This window comes from Microcaecilia unicolor, chromosome 5, assembly GCF_901765095.1.
Source record: "Microcaecilia unicolor chromosome 5, aMicUni1.1, whole genome shotgun sequence".
Classification (NCBI taxonomy): domain Eukaryota; kingdom Metazoa; phylum Chordata; class Amphibia; order Gymnophiona; family Siphonopidae; genus Microcaecilia; species Microcaecilia unicolor.
The window spans coordinates 326,572,465-326,592,922 of record NC_044035.1 but is presented as its reverse complement, the minus strand read 5'-3'; the positions used below and the strand labels follow the sequence as shown (position 1 = coordinate 326,592,922).

General features: G+C 41.5%; 1 protein-coding gene across 12 annotated transcripts in view; it reads right to left on the bottom strand.

Annotated features, from left to right (window-relative positions):
* The window catches only part of TERB1 (telomere repeat binding bouquet formation protein 1), a 241,566-nt gene extending 222,183 nt beyond the window's left edge, over positions 1–19,383 (bottom strand). For 9 of the 12 annotated variants that reach the window (XR_003942250.1, XM_030204474.1, XM_030204484.1 and 6 more), the window contains exons 1-4: positions 18,681–18,755; positions 10,489–10,547; positions 7,265–7,375; positions 6,930–7,058 (exon numbers count right to left, since the gene is read on the bottom strand). Coding sequence is in view for 11 of the 12 variants with exons in the window: in XM_030204474.1 (XP_030060334.1) it covers positions 6,930–7,058; positions 7,265–7,375; positions 10,489–10,547; positions 18,681–18,745 (364 nt within the window). In the remaining variant the exon portion in view is untranslated. Of the gene's footprint in view, positions 1–6,929; positions 7,059–7,264; positions 7,376–10,488; positions 10,548–18,680; positions 18,756–19,294 lie in introns of those variants that run through there. The other 3 variants (XM_030204477.1, XM_030204483.1, XM_030204478.1) reach the window with 3 other exon arrangements.
* Between the last annotated feature and the right edge of the window lie 1,075 nt (positions 19,384–20,458).

Here is a 20,458-nt window from a genome sequence, read left to right as displayed (position 1 = left end):
GAATCCAGCTTATGCCTTCTTTGCTTTGGTATATGAGCATATGCTGTACTTCCAAATGTTCTTATGTGTGACAGGTTTGGCTTCCTACCATGCCATGTCTCATGTGGTGTGCGCTCAGCGCCTTTAGTTGGCATTCTGTTTTGTAGGTACACTGCTGTGAGAATGGCTTCCCCCCATAGTCTTTTAGGGAGATTGCTATCTGACAGCATACATCTGGTCATTTCCACAAGTGACCTAAATTTTCTCTCTGCAACAGAATTTTGCTCTGGTGTATAAGCTACTGTTGTGATATGCTGAATGCCTTCTTGTTCTAGAAATGTGCGCATGCTTTGTGAAGTGAACTCACCACCATTGTCGGTCTGAAGAACCTTTGGTTTTCTTTCAAATTTATTGCTCACCATGGCTATGTATTTCTTCAGCATGTCTGTGACTTGACTTTTTTCTTTCAGCAAATAGGCCACACAATATCTAGAGAAATCATCCAAGAATATTAGCACAAATCTGTTATTTCCCAATGATGGGATATTAAACGGTCCACATAAGTCACTGTGTATTAAGTCCAGTACTTTATTACTCCTATTTCCTGTGTATGCAGGAAATGAGGGTCTTACACCTTTTTGAGTAACACAGTCTATGCATTTCTCCATTTTACCAGCATCTGCACTTATCTGAATGCCTGTGGCTAGTTGCTTACTGTAAAGATCCTGGATCACCTTAAAATCACGATGTCCCAGGCGGCAGTGCCAGATTTCCAGACTACATTTACCATCATTCTTCCTTACTTGCGCCAGATGTGAGGCTTCACCTGAAATGCTCAGTTTATAAACATCATTATGCATAAAAGCTTCAGCATACACTTCATCATTTTTAGAGATTGTGCACTTACTGTTTTCAAAATGAATCGCAAATCCCTTCTTATCTAATGTAGATACACTAAGCATATTGCAAACTGCTTGGGGAATATACAAGACATCACTTACAGGAATTTCTTTAACTTCATTAGACACTTTGCATTTTAAGAATCCAATGCCTTTTGCTTGGATCTTAGCAGTCCCTGCGTTTGCAGTATTAAGAATACCTTCTTCTGGACACATTTCCTGAAAGAAATCCTTACAATTGGTTAAATGGCATGTGCTCCCCGAATCCAAAATCCAAGTACTTTCATTTGAATTATTATTTACCATAGTCAAAGATTTTTCTGCCATTAGAAAGCTCTTATGTTTATCATTGTCTTTTGTACATGTCCTGCTTGGAAAATTCTTTTGTTCCATTGGCTTAGGTGAGCTAGAGGGGGTGTTTTGTGTTTCCTTACACCATTTAGATACATGTCCCTCCTTTCCACATGAATAGCAAATCAGCTTGCCCTTGGGTGGAGTTTTCCCATAGCTCCGCCTTCCTCTATTCTTTGCCAAGAAATTTGTTTCATTTCTCTCTGACTGTATTTGAGAACACATCTCCTCAGAATCATTAATTATGCATTCCTGCCTCAGTTTTGATGCTGCCTGTTCAAACGATTGCCCTTCAATGGCTTCATTCACAGACCTAAAAACATCAAACTTCTTTGATAGTGAGGTAAAAAGAAATGCTCTTTTCAATGCATCACACATGGGAATTCCAGAAAGTTCTAGCTTTTGAAATGAAGACATAAGATGCATAATGTGATCATTACACTTACTTTTATCCCTTAATTTGGTTTCATTCAACTCTGCCAACCAAATTGGTTGCTGTTTTGCATATGTAGTTGCATACATAGTTCTCAGTTTATCTAAAATTTCCTTTGCTGTATCTTTTGCCTCCACCAATATGGCTTGTTTCTCTGAGAGAGCTTCAAAAAACATGCACTTCACATAATAGTTTGCATTGTCCCATTCAGCCATATTTTCAGCTGTTCTGTTTTGGTCTAAACATATGCTTAATTTCTTTGCTTGAAGGAGACATCCGAATCTTAGCTCCCATTGTAGATAATTATGTTCAGTTAATTTAGGCACCTTGAGAGAGTGGAAAAATGGTGAATTTCCTCCCTCAGCCATTTCTTAGCCTTCTGTCTGCTGTTTAGTGTGTGGGGGGAGAGAGAGACAGACTGAATCTTTCTTTTAAAACTTAAGAGAAAAAATTTGGCTTTTTCACTGCCTGGTAATATTTCTCTTTTTCCTTTTTCAATTCCTGGGCTGGGCCCATAACCCTTTTGTTGGATTATTTGTAGTAAATAATTAGCAGATTTTTATACACACAGCTTCAGCTTTAGAAATGTTAATTTCTTTTCTTCATCTCTCTCACATACACCCCAGAATAATTCACTGCTGAGTCACTTTAAAGTTGAAGTAACAAAACATCTGTTTACTCACAGCTTGTAGTTAGATATATATTCAGCAGGCTTATATATACATAATATAATACATTTGGTTTATCAGCTCTTTCCATGTGCTTAGATGGTAATGGATGCTCACACCATAGATCCTCAGGTTAGGAGAGACCATTAGAGCTCCATGTGCTGTGCCTAACCCCCACAGGAAGTTGCATGGGTGTGACCTCTCTAGGAAATTCACATCAGAGGTCACAGAGTAATCACAGAGAAAAAATTGGTGACAGACAATGCATGTAAAATACAATACATTATTCCAACATTTTCGAGTGTCAGGTGTTTAATGATCCAGTGCTGGAGTTTGCTTAGAGCAAGATTAAGTGGTCAAAACTTATTTTTAGTAAAGTTCTTGTGGATTGAAATAAATATTGTTTTTAAAAGGGTTTCTTAAATAATATAGGATCAAGGAATTCCTGCAGGTAATAAGACTTCTTTGGTGAGGTGCAGATTAGAAACAGCTGTGCGCTGTAAGAGGTCCTATGCCCCAAAAATACCTATTTTGATGCAGGTCCTTCCTTGTTTACCTATTTGCAATTGAGATTTTTGCCTTTGAAGGTTTTACTACTCCTCTTGACCATCTTGTTTTTAATTTGGTACTATATTGTGTTCAAAGGTGGTGTGCTCCCATTTTCTTTTCTTTTATTGCCTGATATGATCCAGACCATCTTGTCCAGAAGAATGGACAGAAAGTGGAGAAGACCAGAACAGCCCTCATCTCCAGTCTACTGAAGACTCACATTTGTGGTCACCACCAGCAACTTGAAGGAGTCCAGATGAGCATCGAATTCTTGGGACCAAAGAGCAGAGGGTACAACTAGTAAGCCCTCACCCAGGGCCCCACTTCTAGTGTCACTACAATGGACTCCAGAAGCTGCAGATAGTGCCAGGTCCTCGGGGTCTGTTGAGCTGCGCATATGGGCCCCTCTTCTGGGACTGCAACTTCATCATCTGATCCTCTGAGAGAATCATCATCTCCCGACAGATATCAAAGCAGACTCCAAGGTAAACCAAGTCCCGAAAGGGAACTAGATGATTCTTGGAATAGTTCATCACCCACATGAGTATCTTCAGGAGACAGATCACTTCTGCTGTAGACACCCTTGAATCTGCCTTTAAATACGCCCCATTCAGCCAGTAGTCCAAATATGGATTGGCTCAGATCCCCTACTTGCGGAGATGTGCTTTTATCACCACTTGATCTTGGAGAAGGTTCGTGGTACCATCACCAACCCAAACAACATAGCTCTGAATTGAATGTGCCTGCCTAGGACATAACAGTTCAGGAATTGGTGGCGAGACTCCTGGATGATAATGCAGATATATGACTCTGTCAAGTCCAAAGATCTGAAGAACTTGCCAGGCTGTAACAGACCAAAGGGTTTCTATCCGAAACCCTGAGACCTGGAGGCAGACATTGACCCCTTTTAGATCCAGAATTGTATGAAAGGAGCCACTGGTCTGACGTGATGCAGGCCCACTCGTGGTGAAATAGGCAAAGTCTTTCACACACCTTCACATCTGAATGGCTCAGCTAACCTTCATTTGGGATCTTTGGCAGCTGTGAAGGAGGACTGGGCTCCCTTGCCCTTGGAAAGGACAAACCTTTCTGGGACTTCAGCACCAAAGAGCAGCAAGGCCTCCTGTTAGAATGATATGCCCCCTATCCTTGAAGCGAAACCTGCCCCTGGAACAGTGAAATAACATTCTGACCTCCCGCTGATCCTTTACCAGCTTTTCCAAGTCCCCACCAAACAGTTAGTGACCCCGCCCCCCGCAAGGCAATTTACTCAAGCGCACCTTCGACACTGTATCAGCTGTCCAATGTTGTAGCCAAGGCCAAAGCCCACCAAGACGATACCATCTAAGAGCAAATGCAGAACAGGACATACAGCATATCCACCAGGAAAGACACGTCCGACTTGAGTGCCACCACCTAGAGGGAATCTGGCAGTTGTTGCACCCAATGCAGGAGGACATGAGCTACCTAGCCCCCACACGGAAAGCCTGAACCCCAATTACCTAAGAGGAAAAGACCTGCTTTAGGAGCCGCTTATGAACATCCTTAAGGGCTGAGCCCCCCATGACAGGCTTGGTCACAGCAGTTACCAGGGCATCCACTTCAGGGAGCTAGAATAACCTGTCAAGCTCCTCATGGGTCAGCGGATAAATCCTGCCTCGTAGCCTCAGGCCCCAGAGGATCTCCTCTGGTTCCTCCCATTCTGCTAGAACCACCTGGCCCAAGGTCCTATAAAGGGGAATGCCTTAGGCGGCTTCCTGATATCTTCCAAAATGGGGTCCCTATTCAAGAGGTCTGTCTGCAGAACCAAAAATATCCACAAGAATTCAGTCACTGCATCTATCAGCTGGCCGTGCTCCTCATATCTACACAACCTAATAGGAGAATCCTCTTTCTTGTTCGGAAAAAGGATCCGTGGTTCTGGGAAGGCTCCTCCTTAGAAGAAGCCATGGAGAAATTCTCTCTCAAGCACCCACACATCCTCTGCTAGAGACCCAGGAGGTAGAAAGAAAAGCTGTGGGTCTGAGAAAGCACTGAGCCACCATGGTAACTTCAAACTCTGTGTTGGGACCCTCAAGGAACCCAAGGGCGCAGGGACTCAAGATGCTGACAAAGCACTTGGTGATGGCTGCTAGCCATTCCAACCCTAGATACCTTCCCAAACCTTGTAGCAGAACCAAGAGGTCCCTAGGTCCACTCTGGGCCCCCCTCCCCAAATTGAAAATGCTGGCCAACTGTGTGGTTCACCATTGTTACTTTCGGCACTCAGGCCTGATTAACAGAGATCTACTGCACCAGTCCAACCTACATCCTCCGATGGAGGTAGAGAAATACTAGAAAGTTTCAGGACACAACAGCCCTTATACCTGTGATGTCACTGGAACAGTTCAGTATCTCTATCTACTGGTAGAACTGGTAAGGGGCCACAACTCACTGGTCTGGATTTGTCTAGCAGGATGATAAGGAATGTCATATTTAATCATGCCATGCTTCAGTTTCTACACTATTTAGATATACTGTTACAGGGAAGTGATGGCTACATAGAACAGCCTCCCAGTGAAGGTGGTAGGGGCAAAAATGGTATCAAAACTAAAAAATAAAATTACAGGCCAAGCACAAGGGCTCCATAGCTGTGTGACAGGAAATATCAAGTCAAAGATCAACAAGTCTGCAGAATTACAGTATGAAGATAAAATCAGTAGATGTCAAATTCTATGTCTGTACCAAAATTAGAGAAAGTGCTAATCAAAAAATGATAGGGAAAATGGCTTCTATGAATGTAGCCTTCCTCCCCCAACAATGGACAGACAGCATACACCTTTATGCCCCTTTCTATGTCTCAGCATCTGTGCTTTTAACCATTTATCTGCCATATTCAGAACGTGTGCGTGCACAGCACATGCACTTTTACCTCATTTCTCTTTAAGTATCCATTCTTTTACTCTATTTCTTTACAACAATGTACATACCTTTACCATGTTTCTCCTTCACAGAGTTTGCATTTTAACTTTATTTTGCCATAACAGCACATATACTGTTATACTTGTATCCCATTTGTTCATGATAGGGCATACTGCTACCGCTTTTCTCTAACGTGCAGTGTACATACTTTCGCCTTGCAGACCTGCAGCAAATTTGCAAAATGACAAAGGGGCTCATTTTCAAAGCACTTAGCCTTCCAAAGTTACATAGGTTTCTACGGAACTTTGGAAGGCTAAGTGCTTTGAAAATATTCCTAAAAGTCTGCTTTAAGTGGATGTTTACAAACGTCCTTGCCCCTGAAATTTTGGAGTTCATAATTTAGACATTGCACTTGGTAAAACGACTATTCATTTTGGACGTTCACATGTATTTTCACACGAAACCCCAACATATTTCTTGCTTGAAAATGACTGAGATGGACCTTCTGGGGGGTTTTTTTTACGTTATGAGTAGGACGTCCCAATTCTGACATGGACATCCTTTTGAAAATGCCTTTCCACATGTCCCTGAAATAGATGCCAAATATTCTTTTGAGTGTGACACAAAGCGACAACACATATCTAAAACATTTTGGGGCCTTTTTTACTAAAGGGTTGCTGTGTGGCAACCCAAATTACCACCAGCCCAACGTGGCTGCCAGTGGTAGTTCTGCCTCGAGCGCGTGCCATTTCTGGCGCTAAGGAAAATAATGTTGTAATTCCTAGCATGGTGCTGCCTGGTTACCACAGAATTCCTTACCACCACCCACTGACGTGGCAGTAAGTGGTCACCTCTGCATGGCCATAGGGTAAGAATAATCTTACTGCATGGCCATGTCTTTTTTAGGGGCTTTTTACCTGCTACGGTAAAAAGGGCTCTGGCGAGTGGCAAAAACAGCCCTCATCGCTACCACACGGCCCCTTAAAGAGACATTTTCAAACAAACTTTACAATCTTCTGTTCTATTCCATATTTTTTTATACTGTAAAGAAAAACATAGAAAGATAAAGTGCTTTCATGAGTACCAATAATATAGACTAGAGAAAAAGAAAAGGGGAAGAAAATGATCGAGAGATTTTTGTTGTATTACCATTACTTTCTGCAAGAACTCCTAAGGTGAACAAAGCAGCTTCTTTCACCATACCCTCCATACTTGACTTAGCAAGGTTATTCACAAACATCAAGCCACCAATCTGTCTGAAGAAATCACTTGCTTCACCTATATTACAGAGAGAAAATTAATGATACAGGAAAAGAAATTAAGTCTCATAAGGTTAAACAAAATACCTACTGCATATTTTTAGCCTGGCAAGTATATACTTTAAAAACTCATACAGTTACCTAATTCTGATTTAATTTTTAAGAGACAATGAAACAATACTGCAGAAATAGAGCGAACAGAGAGTGTATGAATTAGGATCTTACTGTTCTGTTGACAAATTGAACAAATGGTGACCAGAGCTTCCTTCTGGGAAGTGGGATTGTCCATTTGGTATTTAAGACATTCAAGCAACAAGTTCAGATCAGTCTTCATCTCTGAATGATCAACAGAAATTTTAATATTACAAGAGTTTGCATTTTTTTCATGTTTGCCTTTTCCTTTTAGTGCTGATAATTATTATTGTCAATATTCTAAAAATATTACTAAAGTAAGTTGTATTTTTTGAAAGCAGGAATAAAAATGCTAAGATACTTTCTTTTAAATATGTTGTTTGAAATTCCATGAATGCTGTAGGTATGAGATTAAGGCCAAGATGCACTAAAAACTATCATTAAAGCCCTTCCCTTAGCGAATTGGTAAGGAACGGGCATACATCAAGGAAAAGGAATGCAAATGAGCTGCTCGTAGCTCACTTGCATTCTCTATTCCATCGGTAAACAGTCGGCCAGTCGAGCATGCGCAGAGCAGCCAAGCGTTATGCTGGCTACTCTGGCATTGCCAAATATGCCTCTGTGATGCGGCTCGATTGTAGCAGGAGAGTGCAGTTGAGGACGTCCATCCAAAAAGATGTCCTTTTTGGACGTCCTCCCCCCACCCAATAATAAAAACGTCCTTTTTGGACATGCTTCACTCAGCTAAGAGGCCTTGAAGTCTATGAGCCAATCACAACGCGTTTAGCTGAGCTAAACGCACTGTGATTGGATCAGAAACTTCCAGGTTTCTCAGCTGAGTGAAGGACGTTTTTATTATTGCCGGGGGGGGGCAGTTCTTTATGGACGTCCATGATGAGCACGAAGGCACATCTCAAGAACAATGTATGAGATAAGGCACATCTCAAGAACTGGTTGGAATGTCTCTGAAGCCAGCTTGTGCAGGAGGGAGGCAGGGTATGCTTGAGGTTCGGGAGATAAGCCACCTGGCCAGTGGTTTTTTTTTTACCTGAACTGAGAGCATTTGACTGAAACCTTATGTACATTCCTGGATAAGGTTTAGCTTAATAAAAAGGGGGCTTTTTGCAGCAGAGTTTTGGGGCTCATTCTGTGGATGGACGCATCGTGCAGAAGAGACTTGTTCCTGGTCACATGGAGGAGACCGGGCTTTTGCTGCAATGGGACCCCAGCTGATGAGATAAGGGCCTGAATGATGTAATTCCTGACCAGTGATGTTGTATATATATATATCTTTCTTATTTTACTTTTCTATAGCCTTCCTTTAGTAATGTACTCGATTAGTATGTGTATTTCTTAATCATTGTGATGCAGTAACAATAATGACATACACTCTCCATTTAAAGTACTAATAAAGAGTTTCATTTACCCAATACGAATCCAAAAGAATCTGTAGTATTTTATTCTGTGAGCAGTCTGTGGTGATCAAGTGAGCAGGCTGCAATACAGGCTCTCTGGTGGAAACCGTCTCCCTTCAGGTGGTGGGGAGGGCTCAGAGAGGATCCCATAAGACTGATCTGAGGAAAGGTATCTGGGATCCTCTTCCGATTCACATGAGCGCTCCTCCTCGGTGTCGGACAGATTTCCCTAACGGAGTGGAGGAGTGGCCTAGTGGTTAGGGTGGTAGACTTTGGTCCTGGGGAACTGAGTTCGATTCCCACTTCAGGCACAGGCAGCTCCTTGTGACTCTGGGCAAGTCACTTAACCCTCCATTGCCCCATGTAAGCCGCATTGAGCCTGCCATGAGTGGGAAAGCGTGGGGTACAAATGTAACAAAAATAAAATAAAAAAAATAAATGTCATGTAAGGAGCCATGACTTTGAGAGCAGCGTCAAAAAACCGGTTCTCGCCTCAACTCTGGCGAAGCTTCCTCCAATGATGTCGAGGGGATATTGACTTGTGTGGCAGTCAATACTGGGACCATAATTGGCGCCGGAGGCCACATGCAGGCTGAGGGCCAGGTGGGGCCGCAGCAGAAGGTATGGCAGGCGCAAGCACTCATGATACCGATGCACATCACTGAATAAGGCCATCCAGCAGCTCAGGGAGCAAGGCCCGGATGCGCTTACTGAGGGCCGACACCAGGAAAAGCTGGGGTGCCAGTTGGGGCACAGGTTGCAGAACCGCTGGGGTAGATATGGGAGCATGATCTCGGCTGCTTGGAGACACTCGTCAGCAGAGCAGTCCTCCCGGCGCCAACGCTTCTCGGGTCCCGAATCCTTCAACGCCCCAGAGCTCACAACACCATGTATTGAGGGTGACCGATGACCATGCTTCCTGGCCTTTGCCTGAAGTACATCACCTAGGCTCCTTGGTGCCGATGAGGATGACGTCAAATCCTCATGTCGCCCCAGGTTTGGGTCCAACGATGGATGATCCCGGGGGGCATGCACAGCAGAAGGCCTCGAGATGCTTCACTGCTCCCAGTGTCTAAAGGTCTCAAAGCAGCCATGCTTCTGAGGCTCCTGATGCCAGTACGATGCTCAACACCAATGCCAACACCTCCAACCTCAATGCCGAGGAGCCAGACTTGGCTCCAAATATCTTCTCTCATTGAGCCTCTTGGGAAACCTGGGTCCTCTTCTTCATGTGAAGATAGAGAACACAGCAGGGCTATGGTCAGGCCCAAGACACTGCATACACCAAGAATGGATGTCCTTTCCCAAGATAGTCCGACTGCAACACGTACAACACTTGAAGCCACTAGGAGTCTTCGTGGACATGGAAAGGAAAACCTCGTCGGCCAAATCAAATGACATGATAGTGCCTAAAAAGGGGCAAAGGCATGAAAAAGGGGAAGAACCCCACCAAAGTCAGGGCCTAAAAACGTCCCATGACGTCGAAAAAGAAAACAAACCCGGGCAAAACTCGCTAATAAAATAAAAAGGACAGGTTTTAAAAGGGAGAAAAATAACAAAGGAAAAAGAAAAAAGCCTAAAGGCACTAAAAGCTCTGTGAACTGGGCAAATGAGGAGAGGACTGAAAAGATGCAGCTTCTCATCATGTGGAAAAAAGAACTGAGGAGACTGCGTTCACGCCACAGGCAGAAAGGCACTCGCACATAAGCAGCGGAGTGCAGCTCGCACTTCACAAAGCTCTAATTTTTTTATTTTGGCATAAATACCGGACTGGGCGATGCGGATTGGCATCTAACCACTTGTGAGAATATTGGAGCCCGCTTGTCCTCGGAAAAATAAAATTATATGTGCTTTGGCAATAAAGATGGTAAAAAATATGTAATTAAGTTGTTGAAATCTTACCACAATGTTTCTGTCTATTTCCAAGATTCCCATTTTGTAGCGCACACATAGTCTCAAATCTGCAAGTATAAACATTTTTTTGAAGAGCTAAAATCTGATTCAGTTACAGAGCAAACATCACATAACATAATGGTGCTAATAATACATAAGGAGAGAGAGGGAAGTATTTCATTTTTTTTTTTACTTTTCATTGTTCTTCCCTGTTACTGTCCCTCCCTCCCCCCATACCTAGCTGGAATTTGCATCAGCCTCATAATGTTTCAATTCAGTAAAGCAACATCATAAGTCCATCATATGAAGCCAGTACATTCTTCTCCCTTCATACATACAATGCCATATTTATGTCCAGATTGAAAACAAATGCCATTTCACCAATCTGGGACATAAATTCTAGTTCAATCCTTCAACTCCCATCAGAGGGAACATAATCCATAGCTATTCTTGAAGCTTATTTTGATATACAGTGTTTGGTATATAACAAAAAAATAAAACAACAAAGGAGAGGCAGGATACTGAAAAGAAACAACACTATCAACGAATGCAAACTACGAACTTAAAAAAAAAAATACATTTTGGTAGTTGTAATAAAAACAAGAAACAATGATCATTAAAAAGTGATCACAATAACAATGTAACCCCCCTGGTGGTGGAGCAAGGTATTACACTGATAAAAATATGTCCCGAAGTTTCCCCAAAATCATCTCTACACCAAACCAGTAAAACTAACATTAAAAATAAGTTATATTTTATTAACATATATGCATGATGATAGCAGTATTTACTCACTTTTCCTTCTACAGAGTTCTCAGATGTCAACAGCATAACATTCAGGTGCATCACAAACACAACATTTTAAAATCAGCATCAGATAAGTAACTTTTTCTTATTTTCAACAGTATAATGCAATAAGCAAGTTTCTAAATTAACCCTTTATTTTCTGAGACTTAGATGCAGAGAAACCTTTTTTGGGATCTGAAAAAAAAAAAACCCCGACAAAAAGATGATCAGAACAACAAAAGTCATTTGTTACTTGAAGATACTGGATCAGAGAATGACGAACATGCAGAAACCTTAGAGAGTCAAAATTTTTGACACAGTCCTCTATGCGAAAGGAAGGCAAGAAGAAAGGCTGGTTTAAGTGAAACACAGAAACAATCTTAGGGAGAAAAGAAGGAATAGTCCTGAGAGTCACCACCTAGCTCACTGAAATGAAGAAAGGGAACCATATATGAAAGGGCTTGAAACTCAGATATTCTCCTGGCAGAAGTAATGGCCACTAGAAAAACAGACTTCAAGGTAAGATAGCCTTCCTGGGTGGCTTAAAGGGAGTCTTCTGCAGGGACCTGAGTACAAGATTCACATTCCATTTTGAACATACAGAATGAAGAAGAGGCTTAAGGCAATTGACCCCTTCAAGAAATAACATCTGGATGAGCAGCCAAAGAAAACTGGAAAAATTTGCCCCTGAAACAAGCTAGAGCAGTAACCTGGTCATTTATTTCTTATTTCTAGCCAGGATACAGTAAAGCATAAGAACATAAGAGTAGCCATACTGGGTCAGACCAATGGTCCATCTAGCCCAGTATCCTGTTTTCCAAACAATGGCCAAGCCAGGTCACAAGTAGCTGGCAGAAACCCAAACAGAAGGAGGCAACACTCCATACTACAAATCCCAGGGCAAGCAGTTGCTTCCCATGTCTGCCCTAATAGCAGACTATGGACGTTTCCTCCAAGAATTTGTCCAAACCTTTTTTAAACACAGATATGCTAACCATTGTTACCACATCCTCTGGCAAAAAGTTCCAGAGCTTAACTATTTGTTGAGTGAAAAAAAATATTTCCTCCTATTTGTTTTAAAAGTATCTCCATGTAACTTCCTCGAGTGTTCCCTAGTCTTTGTAATTTCAGAACAAGTAAAAAATTGATTTACTTCTACTCGTTCTACACCACAGGATTTTGTAGACCTCAATCATATCTCCCCTCATCTGTCTCTTTTCCAAGCTGAAGAGCCCTAACCTCTTTAGCCTTTCCTCATACGAGAGGAGTTCCATCCCCTTTTTATCATTTTGGTCACTCTTCTTTGAACCTTTTCTAATTCTTCTTTTTTGAGATACAACGACCAGAACTGAACGCAATACTCAAGGTGCGGACGCACAACTGAGAAATATAAAGGCATTATAGTGCTTTCAGTCTTATTCACCATCCCCTTCCTAACCATTCATCCTATTTGCTTTTTTGGCCACCACTGTATACTGAGCAAAAGATTTCAGCAAACTATATCTACAACGACACCCAGATCTTTTTCTTGAGTGCTGACCCCCAAGGTGGACCCTAGCATCAGGTAACTATGATTCAGATTATTCTTTCCAATGTGCATCACCTTGCACTTGTCCACATTAAATTTTATCTGCCATTTGGACGCCTAGTCTTCCAATTTTCTAAGGTCTTCCTGCAATATTTCACAGTCCACAGATGTTTTAACAACCTTGAATAGTTTTCTATCATCTGCAAATCTGATCACCTCACTCATCGTTCCGATTTCCATATCATTTATAAATATGTTAAATAGTATCAGTCCCAGTACAGATCCCTGTGGCACCCCACTGCCCTCTTCCACTGAGAGAAATTACCATTTAACCCTACCCTGTTTTCTGTCCAATAACCAAATCCTAATCCACACTAGAACCTTGCCTCCTATCCCATGACTCTTTAATTTTCTCAGAAGTCTCTCATTAGGAACTTTAACAAAAGCTTTCTGAAAATCTAGAAATATTACATCAACCGGCTCACCTTTAGCCACGTGTTTATTCACACCTTCAAAGAAATGAAACAAATTGGTGAGTCAAGACTTCCCTCAGCTGAACCCATGCTGACTCTATCCCATTCAACCATGTTTGGCTACGTGTTCTGTAATTTTATTCTTTATAATAGTTTCCACTATTTTGCCCGGCACCGTCTATAATTTCCCGGATCACTCCTAGAACCTTTTTAAAAAATCGTCGTCACATTGGCCACCCTCCAATCTTCAGGTACTACAGACTATTTTAACAGGTTACATATTACTAACAGCAGATCAGCAATTTCATGCTTGAGTTGAGTACCCTTGAATGTATGCCATCCGGTCCAGGTGATTTACTACTCTTTAAATTTGTCAATTTGGCTCAGTACATCTTCCAGGTTCACCATGATTTCTTTCAGTTCCTCTGCATTATCACCCTTGAAAACCAAATCCGGTACAGGCAGATCTCATACATCTATTTCTGTAAAGACAGAATCAAAGAATTCATTCAGTTTCTCCAATATGGCCTTGTCCTCCCTGAGTGCCCCTTTATGATCTAACGGTCCCATGGATTCCCTCGCAGGCTTTCTGCTTCTGATGTACCTGAAAAAGTTGTTACTGTGAGTTTTAGCCTCTGCGGCAAGTTTCTCTTCATATAATCTTTCAGCCTTCTTTATTAATGCTTTGCATCTGACTTGCCAGTGCTTATGTTGTTTATTTTCTTCATTTGGGTCCTTTTTCCATTCTTTGAAGGACAATCTTTTGGCTGTAATGGCCTCTTTTACTTCACCTTTTAACCATGCTGGCTGTTTTCTCTTTCCACCTTTGCAAATAGGTGGAACGCATCTGGACTGAGCTTCCAAGATGGTATTTTTGAATAACGTCCACACCTGATTTAGTGTCTTAACCTTTGCAGCCAATCCTTTTAGTTTCTTTGTAACCATTTTCCTCATTTTATTATAGTCGCCCTTTCAAAAATTAAATGCAGATACAGTAGATTTCCACTGCGGGTTCATCCCAGATAGTAGCCCAAACTTGATCATGTTATGATCACTATTTCCCAGGGGACCCAACACTATCACCTCTCGAACTATGCCCTGCACGCCACAAAGGACCAGATCCAAAATGGCTCCCCCTCTTGTCAGTTCCTGGACCAGCTGCTCCAAGAAGCAGTCAGTTATTACATCTAGAAATTTTATCTCCCTAGCACTCCCTGATGTAACATTTATCCAGTCAATATTGGAGTAATTGAAATTAATACTGCAAAAACTGAAAAACAGCCAAACCCAATCTCAAAGGGTCAAATGTAGTGAATATACACTAATAAATGACAAATGGGAAATACCCTCAGAAACCAAGGTCACTGCCAAGGTCTGACCATCAAGACACTAATATCTATATAAGATTTGTGTGCCTGTGATCTTCTCTTTCATGGGGTATATTTTCCCATATCTTGTCAATAGAATTGATTCACAATGAAACCATTACTTCAAAACATTACTGAGCACAAAAACCTCCAAGCAGCAGCATTACTTAAATAAACAAACTTAGCTGTCTCATTGCTGGCTGAATGCCCCACATTTCAAACTGGTGACTTTCAAGGGGGCCCAGATCGTTTCGCCCACCTCAGGGCTTCGTCAGGAAGCACTCAACTTTAGCATAATTGTTGGGGTATGAATCTACAAAACAAAGGTTTTGTCTCTCAGAAAATTCAAAGTAAATGCACCATTCACACACTCTCACCATCCAATCCCACAATTACAATGTTCAAAGATAAAAGATAAGAAATGAAGAAACCCACCCAATCCAATGGCACTTACTTCTAGCTATCCAAACTTCATTGGAGACCAGCTCTGAATTCCACCTACACTCTCAATGCTTCACTTGTATAGACATTGAAAAAACAACCATCCTACAGAAACTCTAAGGTCAGAGCAACCTCAGCTGTATCCTATCTTAACTAGGGATTCAGTGGAGCAATTTAAAGGGACTGCAGACAAGAAATGTTTAAAGTGACAGTAACCAAAAAACCATGATTCAAAAGCTACAGTCACCATCCACTGCACTGTTCTTTAATATTACACTGATTGAACTTTCTCAGCCACATCTGCAAACAGTAAATGGGAATAAAAATGTTCACAGAAATGCTTAAATATTCAACTCATACATAGCGCACATACATAGCGCACAAACATTCACTGATCCACATAGCAAAACAAAGCATCACTGACGTCATCGCGCAGCAACACGACCAAAATGTTCTCTCATAATAAATTCTCATAATGATCTTAAAACATGACCAACAGCAACAACAAACTGACTAAATTGCTTGTGCACTAATCTATTACAATTCTTTGAAGGGGTGAACAAACATGTGGATAAAGGTGAGCCAGCCGATATTGTGTATCTGGCGTTTGACAAAGTACCTATTGGGTTTCTGCCAGGTACTTGTGACCTGGATGGCTACTGTTGGAAATAGGATACCAGGCTAGATTGGTCTGATTCAGTATGGCTGTTCTTTCTTGTCATCCAGAGTAGGACATATCTTCATAGGAGATTCATTCCATGCTGGAAAAGGAGGTGAATATGACAAAATTGGATTCTGAAGCCATGAAATCCTCATTTGGGAAGACCTACAGGCCACTTTGTGAGATTTCAGAGCAAGGAGTCAAGTGTGACAATGAATAGCCTCTCTGAATCTGAAGTAAAGAGTAGAGAGACCATTGTATCTAAGATTGAATGCTGCTCTACACAGAAGTTACAGCAGTGGATTTAAATGTTGTTGCACTAGTTTACTGGTACTGCCCATTCTTTCTGCACCCCAGTGCAATACAACAAGTTCTACCACAGGAGAGGAACCAAGGCTCCTACTTCAGGTACTTCCTGATCCACCAAGAAGACAGGAAGTTTGCATCATTTTCCTTCATAGAGACTAATAATATCAGCATGGAGTCCTTCCTTCTGACAATATAATTGTCAAATGCCTTGCACAAGAGGGGTCACCTAGTTTTTCCATACCTTAACTGGCTTCTTGCAGCTTCCTTAGAAGACTTAATTCTAGCTCTTAGAGATGAAGCTACAGCAAAGCCCAGGATTTATCATCAATTTGAGAAATCAACTTTGTACCCTGCAATAAGTATTTTGTTAATATGGCTAGTCTGCACACAATGCGAAGGCTTACAGATTGCAATCCCTGATGCTTCTTATCCATATTTGAACTTCTGCCAATGCTTACTCAATAACACTGGGTCAAACAGCTGTTGTGGTATATATGATACCATCGGCTCACATGACAATGAGAAGGCCTCAACTTTCAGTGGAACTAGCACAATCAGTTTCTATCAACCACATTCATCTGTCAGTTTCACTATCAACTATACTGCAGAGGTGAACAAATACAACCTGACCATAGGTGTCCCACTGGCACCACAGGAGTATCACTAGCTCCTAAAAAAGATGCTTCCAACACCTGGAAGACAGTCCACTTGGACTCCTACCTTACTCAGGGAACCTGGCTGCTCTCCATGAATAATCTGGAGCTCTGAACCACACTTTATTCATTTGAGAATTTGTCCACCTTCTTGAAAATCATACACTATTAGTTGAAACAGAAAACCAAATTGCCATGTTTTATGTCAGCACGTATAGACAGGATCCCTCCACCTGTGCTAGGAAGAAGCAAGGATCAGCAGAATTTCAACTCCATTATTAATTTCTAGACCAAAAATCTCTACACAATATGTCTTGGAAGACTCCCTAAATTGACCTCTTTGCCAGCAACAAAAATGCAAATCTACATTTCTTTTGTTCAGTACCCCATCCTCAGAACCACTGGCAAGGAAGCTCTTGCTATAACCCCCTCCTTTACACTAAAAAAAAAGTTCAAAGAGAATCCCGACACCATGATTCTCATGGCCCTTCACCTCCTATGAAACCATAGTCTAAAACCAGTGTAATCTAGATCAGTACAGCATGTTAAGTGCTCCTTCAGTTAGTTTTTTCCTCTGCTAGAGCTTCAGTTTCTATGAGCTATACATTCAATTTCATTTCAAAACAGTGTTTCATAATTAACTCCCCCCCTTTTTTTTTTACAAAGCCGACACATCCCATTCACTTTGAATGGGTAGTCGGCATTCCCGCATGGATTTGTAAAAGGGGTGGGGGGGGGGGGGGGAGGTAAGTTCTTTAAGAAGAAAAGTCATGCTTTTTTTCAGATCAATGAGAAAATCATGCTTCCTACGTTTGGCCTAAACCTCTTCAAAATAAACATGAGAAATCCCTCCACTTTGGGACTGCAAAGAGCTCTCGCCTACTATATGAAAAGACCTGAACCTATTAGAAAGTATATGCAGCTGTCTCTTTTGATCTCAACAGTCTTATGCTTTTTATTTTCAGATCAATAAGAAAATCATAACAGAGTTGGCATTCCAGAAGCCAAACAAACTGACAACTGGCTAGTATCTTGCATTTAATTTTTACAAACAAATGGGTATTCTTCTAATAAGTTGACATCTTATCAAATCATGCAAAGCAGCGACTTGGCCTTTGATTTACAGCTTTACTTCACACTACTGTCTGGACCAGTCCAATCAGACAGTGCAATAGGCTGAACTGCGCTAGCAAACCCAACATCACAATTCTCACATCTTCTTGATGACTGGGCTGCTCCTGAACAATGGACACTTCATGAGATGAGAAGCCATGAGTTTGGGAGTCACCCACATGTGTGCCCAACAATCCTGCTTGTTGAAGGAAAATATAACAGCTGTACACAGAATATCTGATCAGGCACATGATCCCTTTAGAGTTGCATTTCTTCTCTGAGCTGTGCAATTGAAGCCCTGAAGAGACCACCGTGTGGGGGAAGGGCTGAAATTTAAAATTTAGCTCTGAGCCCTGGAAGAGTTCTTAAGTCACAAACAAAACACCTGTTTCATATATGAGCGCTTTCTCTGAAGAAGCCCCACACCACGTTGACAAAGCCAAGATAATATGTATATATTCTGCAGGCCAGCGTTGTCAATGACATCACATTATCCTGCTGTCTAGATAAGCAGCTTTGCTTTATTCTAGCTCTTCCCCAATCACATTCTCCCTCAATGTTTCGTTTTCATTAACTTTGCAGCACTTGTTCTCTTCATAGAGGCGTATCCGTATTTAACTTCTCCCTGTCTAACGCTCGGCCACAAAGATACCAAGTCACACGCATTTGACTGTACACGCGCTCTCACACGCATTCGGGAATCGGGGGGGGGGGGCAGTCTCCTCACAAGCATTCAGGGAGCTGTCTCTCCTCCGCATGATCTGCCATCTCCCCCCCCCCTATCTTCCACTCTCCTCCTTGTCCGCGATACGGCACTTCTCCATCAACCCCTCCCCCCCATCAAACTCATAACTGAGGTCGTCCACTAACAATCTCACAGCTTTCGTTCTCCGTGCTTCGTTCCCTGTGATATTACTACTACACACATCATACATGGCACAGCTTCTCATTTTCCATGGAAACGACCTTCAAGCCACACGTGTGAAGTTACGTCACATGTTGACGTGATCGACCCAGCATTCCAATAACATAAGCTCTAAAAATGTTAAAACTGAGCATGCGCAATAATTCCCGCTCAACCCAATACAGCATAATAAATACAGTACGGCTCGTTACGGCGGGGCGGGCCGGCTGCTGATATTCTCAGTCAGTTTAAATTGTTCGTGAATGCGGAACGATCCGACTTATTTCTTCCTCCCCTCAGTCAGTCAAAATTCAACAATTCAATTTAGCTGATATTTTACTTATGTCTGATTTTAAAAAAAACATTGTGCAACCTGCACACTTAAATTATCTATAACAGACCCACATATTTGTTGTTTAGGGCAACAGCATGACACAGTTAATTGTTTTAGCTGCAGAAACATGACTCGGAAAACACTTGATTTAAGAGCACTAAAACTCGAAAGAATATTTTAGAACTTCTCACTCAGAAACTTCAACAGCAAGTTTATTGAACAAACATCCCAAGCATTCCACTTTACCTTCACAGTCAGCTGAAAGGGACCAACCACTCCCCTCCTGCTCGCCTTGTCTCTGTGCCTGGTGAAGTGATTTCTATTTTCCAATTTGCATGGACACTAATCATCTAGCCAAAAGCCAAAGGAGGTTTAATAGACAGGTGGCGTCAAAAGGTTGAAACCAATTAGGTCAATCTCAGCTTTCCCTTCCCCGCGCAGCCGTCATCGCCGTACATTCAAAACAACAAAGCAAACAAACCTCTTTGAGCTGCTGTCTGCATCCATGTTGTCGCTCATTATAATTGGTAGCATTTATATTTAATGTCGCTTGTATTTTCAAACATGCCGACTTGTGCAGCAGACAGATGTATACAGAGGAATATAATAACGGAATAACTTTTCATAGGTAGAGTAGTAGTTTTGAGGCAGCCATGGGCAAAGAAAGTGTTAACTCTGAGAAATTATATACATAAGAAATGATATTAAAAGCTTGAAGTTAGAATTCTAATTTTTTACCTTGCAACTAAAGTGAAGGAATGCCAGATGGTTCAGGTTATTTTCAATGTCTGGCTTGGCCGAGCCAAAGGTTAGAAAGGTCAGTGAGAAATGAAACTCTGTCCTTTGTGAATTGCCAATGCTAGCTGGCACATCTGTATACTATTAAATCTTGAGGGGATATTATTATGAATGAACAAAGGAATGAGCCAGACATATGACATATTGTAGTTTAAAGATTAGGCAGAAATACTGTTTAGAGAGAGGCAATAGATTAGAATTTAGAAGTTCTTGATATGTAGAATATGTTTTATAAGGATGCTTACTTTAGAATATGCTGTATTCTGTGTAAATTAATAATTCTGTGTGGAATGTTTGTTCAACTCTCTGTCTGACGTTCTGAGTAGGGCTGCAGTGAAGAGATCAACATGTGGTTTGACTTAGCCATAGTTCTGGCTGGTTCAATGTATAAGCTGATAGGTGAAAGAGGTCAGGACTAGTCAGCTCTCTTCTCCTTGATTAATTATAGGTAAAATGTAGAAATGGTCTTGAAAGTAATAACCTGATATGTATGCTATTAAGTAAGATTGGCCCTTGACCCCTTTAATGAATGCCAGAGTTTAGTTAGCAGTTAGTACTAGGAATATGAGAAATCAATCATAATAACATGTAAGAGACTGGAGCCCAAATGTC